The 9,464-nt window shown below is 40.0% G+C and overlaps 1 protein-coding gene across 1 annotated transcript in view; it reads right to left on the reverse strand.

Moving 5' to 3' along the window:
- Positions 1 to 8,944, reverse strand: part of LOC121813394 (macrophage mannose receptor 1-like) — a 16,831-nt gene extending 7,887 nt beyond the window's left edge. The window contains exon 1 of the mRNA XM_042217130.1: positions 8,872 to 8,944. Within this exon, the coding sequence (XP_042073064.1) occupies positions 8,872 to 8,944 (73 nt within the window). The remainder of the gene's footprint in view (positions 1 to 8,871) is intronic.
- Positions 8,945 to 9,464: the final 520 nt, after the last annotated feature.

Consider the following 9,464-nt stretch of genomic DNA (forward strand, 5'->3'; position numbering starts at 1 on the left):
CGGCCCCGGACAAAGCGGATGAAGATGGATGGATGGATGGATGTATATTTAACATTTACTGTATTTTTCGGATTATAAGGTGCATTAAGTGAAACAAGAGAGTCAGATAAGTCAAACTTTACTCAACTCATTCTTCTTGCTTCCTCCGCTTCCGTACCATTGATTCATTAATGTTGAATTCTGTTGCAGCTGCTCTAATTCCATGTTGTTGCATTATATTAATGACTAACCATGTATTGTTGATCGATTATCTCAGTTGTTCTTCTGACTGAAGTTTGGTCCATGTACAGCATCCTGCCATGCAATTGGATTTGTCCCTAACCATCGGGAACCATCACTTTAAGTTTGGTCGAGTGGAAAATAAGTTAGCTTCTAATCTTCCAGCTTCACTGTGTTTATGTCATGCTAACATAGCTGTGTAGCTAGCGATCAAATAGCACATCACTATATACCAGTAAGTCCAAATTCAGTAACCCTAAAAAAGTCACTGCTGTTTAGTTTTTTGTCTTCATTTATGTTGGAAGTGATAGCAGAGCTGTACGCTTTATTTTATTTTCCAGAAATCTCTCAGTCAGAACATGGCATATCATTTTTAGGAGGAAACCTAATTGTTACACCTGAAAAGCAGCAAAGCTGATAATTTTATCGATGATGATGATAATTTAGACAGTTTTTAACTCTCAGTGACGCCGCAGTGATTGTTTGACTTTGATACCTGACATAGGTTTTGGACCCCGATTACCCCACGAGGCTCCTTACTATGGTATCCATAATACTCTGACATTCCATTAAGTAGTGCGGCTTCGTAGCTTACCAGAGTCATACGAAAACATTTTTTGACAGATTGTTGAGCGCCGTGTAGTACATAAAATTGGTTCCCGTTCAGTAAGCACAACCAGAGTTCAAACATAAAGCACAGCGCATTATAAGGAGCCCTGTCAAGTTTTGAGAAAATTAAAGGATTTTAAGTTAACCTCATAGTGTGGAAAATATGGTAAGTTCAGCTTTTTAATTATTTAAAAGAGACCTTATCCTGGGCGTCTTTTTTGTTATAATATTCGAAATGTGTTCATTATATGAATAAAATGTATATATATATAAAATTATATGAATATTATTATTAGTATTATTATTGTTGTTGTTTTCTTATGTTCTTGTTGTTTGTTTTGGGGAAATATAAAAACCATAGCTTTGCTCTATTTCCCTCTTTTAGTTCTTAGTATTTATAATCTTTAAGCATGTATAGCATTAATAGTTAAGTGTTCAATATCACACATGACTCCAAGCTGTCTCACTCCCAACTAACCTATTTAAATAGGGTGTGTGCTTTTGGTATTACTAACACTGATTGTTGTTTAAGAGAAAATAACCCTGGTAGTATCAATCAGGAGTTACTTACAACAAGCTACATAAGTAAAAATAATGTGATTTTTTTTTTTAAGTAGCAGATACATATACATATACATATTGGTGGCATACAGTCTGACGACGTCACATTTTAGTACTTGCTCACTTGGGACCCTGGCAAAGCAGGTACCTGGTACCTGGAACCATGCCTGCAAACCATGGTGAACCATGCCGAGTTGATCCAAGTAAGTAATAATGGAAAGGGGCTTAGATGCTGGTAGAGACTTGCAGTTGTAATTGCAGTGAAAGGTGGGTCTACAAATTATTGACGCACGGGGTCAGAATACATTGCACACCACAATTTTCATGATTTTGGTGGGTTAAAAGTTTGAAAGTCACGTAGCATTTTTGTACCACTTCAAAATTATCTGCTACTTTTTTTTTGGTCTATCACAGGAAAACTCTAAAAGACTGAAATTTGTGTTTTTAATATGACAAAATGTGTGAAAATTCAAGGGGTATGAATGCCTTTTCAAGGCACTGTATGTACTTTTTAGCAGTCATAATCCCTGTAGTTAAGTTAAAAATTCTTATTCTTATCCTATTCTTGTCCTTTTTATAAGCCCAAATGTTTGTAGCAGTAATCAGTTAGTCAACAGAATGCAGAAGGGCAAATCTTATTCTTAACCGTGTATTTGAGTTGGCAACGGCTTAATGCCAGGTGCTCTTCCTGATGGAACCATCCCTATTTTATCAGGGCTTGGGACCAGCACTAGGAATACACTGGGTTGTTGTTAATAACAGTAATGATAAGAACCTATTTGCCCCAATAGGTGGGTAAAACATTTTGTATTTTCAGATAGAACATACAAAATGTAACTGATATCATATAAATAACAACAAAATTCATTAAAAATATCAAAATGTAAATAGTAGAACAAGGAACTTCAATTTAAAATGATTGCAAGTATTGTGGTACCAGGAGGTAAAGATGTTAATAAACACATTTAAAAAAAACTTTACATATGATCTTATTTTCCAAATGTTAACATATTAATATCACTGACCTGAAAGCAGCAGGATGAGCAGTAAACAGGCTCCTTCCATTCTTTTTTTCTGTATAACAAATATAGTCATCTTGATTATTATTGTAACAGAATTATTATGACCCATTTTTGTCAGTCTAATACATTTCAGAATCATTAGTTGCTTACTATATATTTTCAAACACCAAGAATAATTGTATAAAATACTTTATGAATATTTAAAATCTCACATGCTTTTAAAATAATGGTCTAAATCAGATAAATAGCAAGATTAATGATGGTAACTTACCCGACAACGTATCTTTTCATCTGTTGAGTGAAGCTGAAGTTTAAGGATGTCTTTGTTTGTTGTTTTCATACATTTTACTATCAAATGAGGAAATCTGAAGGAAGTGAACTCTGCAAAAAAAATGGAGATGAGTAGAATTATGGTAATAAACATGTTTAATGAATGGTTATTAATAATATTGTTGCATTCATGTAGTTATGCATGCTATAAACATTACTTTTATCTAAAGTCTTATTTTATACATTATGTAATGTAATTGATGCATATTGCGATGCTGTGCTCAGGAAGGAGACATTGAAAAGAGAAACTTGAGATATTTATTTCATGTATGGGTCCAGCTCACCCCTGGATTACTCACCCCCATCCATACAGTGGTCTCACCCATGTGTTTGGAGCTAAAGATAAGAGAGGATAAGATGACCTTTATTAGTCCCACAGGTGGGAAATTTGTTTTGTAGCAGAAATCAGAAAACACTGGAATGCAATAAAATAAAATAAAATACTATATACAATAGAATAAAATAGAATAATATATACAATAGAATAGAATAGAAATACAAATGCTATATACAACTGAGTAAAAGGGTCACCACTACCTGGAGCCTCATGACATCAGCCTCCCAACGCATGCTGGCACCATTACATAAACATTTCTAGTAACAGGGTACAAATACTGAAAACCTCCTGTGGCCACATTAACTCTATTTGGACAAACAAAGGAGGTTTGACTAATTAATCTCAATGAATCTAAACTAATAACCCATTTTTGGCCTTGTAATTTTGACCACTACCTGCTGCTTTGCTATGTTTTAACTAATTAACTAAATAACTGTGGGTGGCTGTAGCTCAGGTGGCAGAGCAGGTCAGGTTCGATCCCAGGCTGCCTCCTGGCTGCATGTCAAATATCCTTGGGCAAGACACTTCACCCGTTGCCCACTGGTGGTGGTCAGAGGGCCCGGTGGCGCCAGTGTCCGGCAGCCTCGCCTCTGTCAGTGCGCCCCAGGGCAGCTGTGGCTACAATGTAACTTGCCATCGCCAGTGTGTGAATGTGTGTGTGAATGGGTGGATGACTGGATGTAGTGTAAAGAGCTTTGGGGTCCTTAGGGACTAGAAAAGCGCTATACAAATGCAGGCCATTTACCATTTACCGTAACTAAACCATCGGTTTTATGTTAGGTCACCAACGAGTCTGAAACTGATTCAGAATCCTCCTTATCTCTCAGATGGTGCACTAACATGTACCGTCCTGACAGGGTTTTGAACGAAGGTTGTTTCGCTGACTGAAGTAACTGACTTCAGGATTATTGCTTTTAAGATGGGCAGACCACAACACAACATTAATATCACTATGATAATGACCACTATATAATTAGTGCAGCAACCCAGAAAACACACAAGAATGGACATTCCTGGAGGTTCAAAGCATCATTTGTGATGTTTTTGTCCTCATATCCTCCAGTCACTCTTGCATCTGCATTCACCTTCATTCACCTTTAATAAAACTGCTTTGAATTTCCTCCTAATTATCCTTAATTTGCCCTAGTCAAATTAGCTGTGCCTTCTGACTCTGAGGACAAATAACTACAATGTCTTTCACCTATTATCATACACACTCCTCCCTGTACTGCGGGTAATGCTTCACATGCTGCTCTATTGTCATTAACAATCCTCCAGATTGAATCAAGCTCACTATCAAGTGTTTGAAAAGCTTCGGCAGTGTAATTAGCCCCCAACGTTGATCATGTCTAGTCAAAGCTATAGAATAATGATTACTGTATTGTAATTCACTGTCTCAATATGAGAGCAGAGAACTAACTCTATTTGAGCAAACAATTCAAAATTATCTGGTAATGAAAAGTCTCTTGTGGCCAAATGTAATGGGTCTCATGCATGTTTGTTTCTTTGTTTAGTTAGTTCATTTTGAAAAGCAGGTCAGCACTTTCTGCAGCATCTGACCTGGTGCTCTCTACAAATGCATCTGCTCCACTTGTTGCAGGTAGTAAGACCTCTTTCTTAGGTCTGTGTAAAACAAGTAGGGCTGCCACGATTAGCTCGAGAGCGAGCCGGGGCCCGTGAGAACACCGGACTCCCGGCAAATCGTTTTCAAACCCACTGCTGTCTTTCGCTACTCAGGTTAAACATGTAATATAAGTCACTTAGATAACTTAAAAAATGTTATTGTTTGGCATTTTTTAGTATTTTATTTGTTCCTGAGTAAATTGGTTTGAGATTAAAGTTATAGTTTTTACCCAGCTGAATAAATGTCAAGCAGACAGCTGATTAGCAGAAGTGTGAGATGCTCGAGAATATACTCTGGTGTCCTGTTATATTTTAGATATCAAGGAGCAGACGGCTGAGTTTATTAAACTTCACTGAAACAATCTGCAAACCGAAGGCTCTCCCTCCCATTCTACTTTTAAATACTCTAGGAACAACAAGTAGGCCTGCAGAGTGAGAGCGAAGTGCTCTAATAGGGTGATATGGTACTACAAGGTCATTAAGATAAGATGGGGTACTGGGGTCGATGCTGACAGGCAATGATAGATACCTTTCAGTATCGATCCACCCCTATCAGTCAGCCATCACCCGTTCCTGTGCCCGCTCCCGGGGTGAAGGCAGCTGTGACCCCTCTACCCCTACACCCGTTCCTGTTCCTCGGGTGGGGGTGACTGGTGTCCAGCCACCTCCCGTGCCTATCCCAGGGTGAGGGTGGCCAGGACTTCCCTAGAGGTTCAGCCATTGGTCTCGTGCTCTGGAGGATAGAAGAGCTAGCCTTTCCAGTCACCCGTAGTCCAGTCTCCTCCTGTCCTGTCACCCCTCCTCCTATCACCTGTGGCTCATTCTCCTGTCCTCCAGTCGAGAAAACCCAGGCCAGGGGTTTCCGCACCTGCTGGCCCTGACCCGGCGGCACCCACACCGTCGCCTGCAGCTGCTCTGCCACCGACGGCTCCAACGCCGTTGCCTGCAGCTGCTCCGCCATCGGCCGAGCAGTCTTTGCCTTCTCCACGTTGAATATGGTGTCAGCGGCCACCCACCGGTGGGTGGTGTGGCTGGGGATGTATATATACAAGGGTGAGGGCAAACACACATTACTGTCGGCAGTGATAAATTAAAATACACTAGGATTGATGTGAGAGTTTAGTATACAACTATAAATTCTATTTACAAAAACATGAATTAAGGTTGTAACTATGAGGGGAACTGAGTAGCTGGGTCTAGGAGTGTGGGCTAAGAACTGTGAGTGTTCATGAACATAAGAGTGGGGTCCAAAGTCTAGCATGAGTCGCGAAGGGCAGAGCCACTGCAACAACAGGACAAGAGAGGTAACGCAGACCTAGGAGAAGGTAAGAGATGGTTTCCAGTCGTGAGTACATTGAACTTACTTTGTCAGCAGGTGGATGTTTGTAAGAAGGGAAGGTGAGGTCAGGGTGAGCGTGTCGATTGAGGCAGGATAACAGCAGGAGAGACCAGTGATGGGGCTGTGGTTAACTGCAGGCTGACTGAGATTATGTTGCGTGGAGTTGACTAGGGACAATAAGAACAAGGTTCGTACAATCTTTTGAGAAAAATAAATAAGAGAAACTGACACTAAATTTCAATTTCAATTTTGTTATTGTCCCACAAGGGGGGATTAGATAAGATAAAAGAAACCTAGAGTCTTTTGGTCTTCCTGAAAGGTATTGTTGTTTATCTGGCTCTTGTCATCTGTCCACAGAAATGCAGAGACTGTCTTCCTCAAAGTCAACTATTTGAAATGGGTACAGCTTTAATGTGTCAAGGACATTATGTCAGTGCAACAATAACATGTTTTCTGCAGTCTTGTGTCATATACTTTCTCTAAAGTGAAGTAAATGTCAAAAAAAGAACCGTTTGAGCTCTTTATCTTGTTTTATTGATGATCACTGATATATAACAATGCATTTTTAATTTGTTACACTTTACTTTCCTAGAGCTGTGACAAATCCCAAGTTGACCCTAAGTTTTAAGTTTTAAGTTCGTTCCTTCTCTTGTGCTTATTTAGGGGGTGACTGTGGTTCAAGGGGATGGGAAGCTCATCTTCTAATCGGAAGGTTGCTGGTTCAATCTCCAGCTCTGTCTGTCTTGGTCGTTGTGTACTTGGGCAAGACACTTCACCTACGCCTACTGGTGATGACCAGAGGGGCCGATGGCGTGATATGGCAGCCTTGCTCCTGTCAGTCTGCCCCAGGGCAGCTGTGAATGTGAGAGTGACTGAATAGTAGAATTGGAAAGTGCTTGAGGGTCTCGAAAAGTGCTATATTAATGCAATCTATTATTATTATTTAAGTTTAGTTTTTTGTCTTGTGCTTTAACGCTTGTCGTGGTTAACCGGTGGTTAACATCACAGCGCTATAAACTGCAGGTGATGCCTTAAGTCAAAGTCTGCAGACATAAAGGCTCACAGAAATCTTTTCTCAGAGACTTCAGCCTTCTCATTTAAGCAGGGCCATTGGGATTGGACCTTTTACTGTCATTGTTAAGAAGTTTATATATTTCATATATGTGTGACACACTGTAATGTGTGGTCACATTATGTGATTTAATTTTTGTATATTGTATAAGCTTTTAGGTGTAGTTTTTGTTGTGATTTTGTTGGAGATCCAACATGTGGTGTGATCCCTAGTTACGCCACAAGGGGGTACTTCCGCCCTAGTGAGATGGTTTAGTGTGACGCTACTGCTTCAGATCTGGCAGAAGCGAGAGAGGAAACACGCTACCTGTCGCCCATCTCATGATTTATCTGTTTTTTGCAGGTTAGTAAGTAATAAGGCCACACATGTGGTCCACATAATTTACATGCCAAATAAGGGTAAAACCCAACCAGCAGTTTGTTGTGCTGAGATCTGTATTCGTCTGTTTTGCTCATTGAAATTTGTTAAGATTGAGAGTTGGAGCTAGCTTAACTCGCCGCATCCTGGAGTAGCCGTCGGCTTTGTTGTGGAATTGGACACTCAAGGACCAAACTGTATCACCCCCAATGTAATCCCACCGAGAGATTTAATCGGATTCTGCTGGAAAGATCACCTTCAGCAAACAGTGCACGCTTACAATTGTACGCGGCATGAGTCAACAGGGTATTCCCCTTACTTTCTGTTGTATTACTTTCAACCCCCGTCTCCCAATAGACTTGTTGTTTGGCCTGATTGGGGAGAATTAAACTGTGTCTCACAAACATTACGCTGAGAAGTGGGCAGAAAAAATGACTGAGGCGTACAAGATAGCCAGTGACAATAGTAAACTGTCCAGCGCACGAGACAAATCCTACTTGTCTCAGACTCTACTATGACAAAAAACTCAGGGGTGTCGTCTTGCATCCTGGGGACAGGGTCCTCGTTAGAAAGAGGTGGGCCTGGAAAACTCAAGTCATACTGGGAAAAGAGTATCTACGTAGTCAAAGCACAAGTAGCCGACAACCCCGTGTATGTAGTCTACCGAGAAGCAGGAGATTAGGATAAGACTAGAGTGCTTCACCGTAACTTGTTTCTATTTGTGAATGACTTGCCAGTTGAGGCTCCACAGCACATTCCTGAACCTACACCAAAGAGACAAACGAAATCAACCAACCTGCCAGGGGACAGAGGCAGGAGAAGGCAACACTGAAACAATGGACTCAGACTCTGAAGAGAGTAATGGAACATTCTGGTTGAGGCACACCATACTGCCTTTACCCCCCTATATTTATACACCTTCCCCTATCCTCCTCCTTTGTCAAAGCCCAGCAGTTTGTAATGGCACTGAGCTTATCAACAGCACCGGTGCTGGGAAATGATAACTCAGGGCGCTAAGAATCCAGTATGGAAATGTACTTCTTTTCCACATATTTGACTGTGATTTGATGTCAGGTGCCAGTCCTGGTACAAGTCTTCTTATTTTATCTGGGCTTAGGACTGTCATGATACAGGATACATTGGCTGTTGTTAATAACTGTAATCCACAGTAACTATTTAGTTTAATAGCTATCATAGAAATAGCAGCTATTTCACAATTTAAAATGAATGCAGGCATTGTGGTATAAGGAGGTAAAGATTTTCTCTCTGTCATTGTTCTAAATGTGTTAATAAATACATTTATTTTAAAAAAAAAACTTAACATGTAATCTGATTACCCAAATGACATCAATTTGTTAGTTAATAAACTATATTTCAATGTTTAATATTTTATATTACTGACCTGAGAGCAGCAGGATGAGCACTAAACAGGTTTCTTCCATTCTTTGCTTCTGTAGAACAAATATCGACACCATTTCCCCAGCTTTGGAAAACTCACAGGCACAGATGAAGCTGGGGTACACAAAAACTCTAAAGCCAAGGATCCTCTGATCTTGGAATTTTTCTCTCCGACACTCTCCACAATACTAAAGGGTTGGTAGTCGTCATGATTATTTTCGTAATTTTTTATCACCCATTTTTATCATTTAGAATCAGAATCAGAAAAGTGTTTGTCAGATATTGAACAGATTTACAACATTAGGAAATTGCTGCAGTACTTAGTGTGAAACATACTATAAGACAGACACTTAGATTAAAAAATAAAAAATAAATAAAAATAAGAAAAGTGCCAAGCAGATTGATATATACATTAATGCAGGTGATGATCGGTGCAAAAATGGAACAGATGCAGAGAACACAATATAGGTCATGTGTTTGTGGTGGGACCAGTCATATGGTTATTGTTCATGAGTCCAACAGCAGAGGGGAAGAAACTGTTCTTTTGGCGAGAAGTTCTGGTGCGAATGGACCGGAGCCTCCTGCCTGAGGGGAGCA

The sequence above is a fragment of the Haplochromis burtoni genome, unplaced genomic scaffold, assembly GCF_018398535.1.
Source record: "Haplochromis burtoni strain Fernald_Lab_line unplaced genomic scaffold, NCSU_Asbu1 Contig_1618, whole genome shotgun sequence".
NCBI lineage: Eukaryota > Metazoa > Chordata > Actinopteri > Cichliformes > Cichlidae > Haplochromis > Haplochromis burtoni.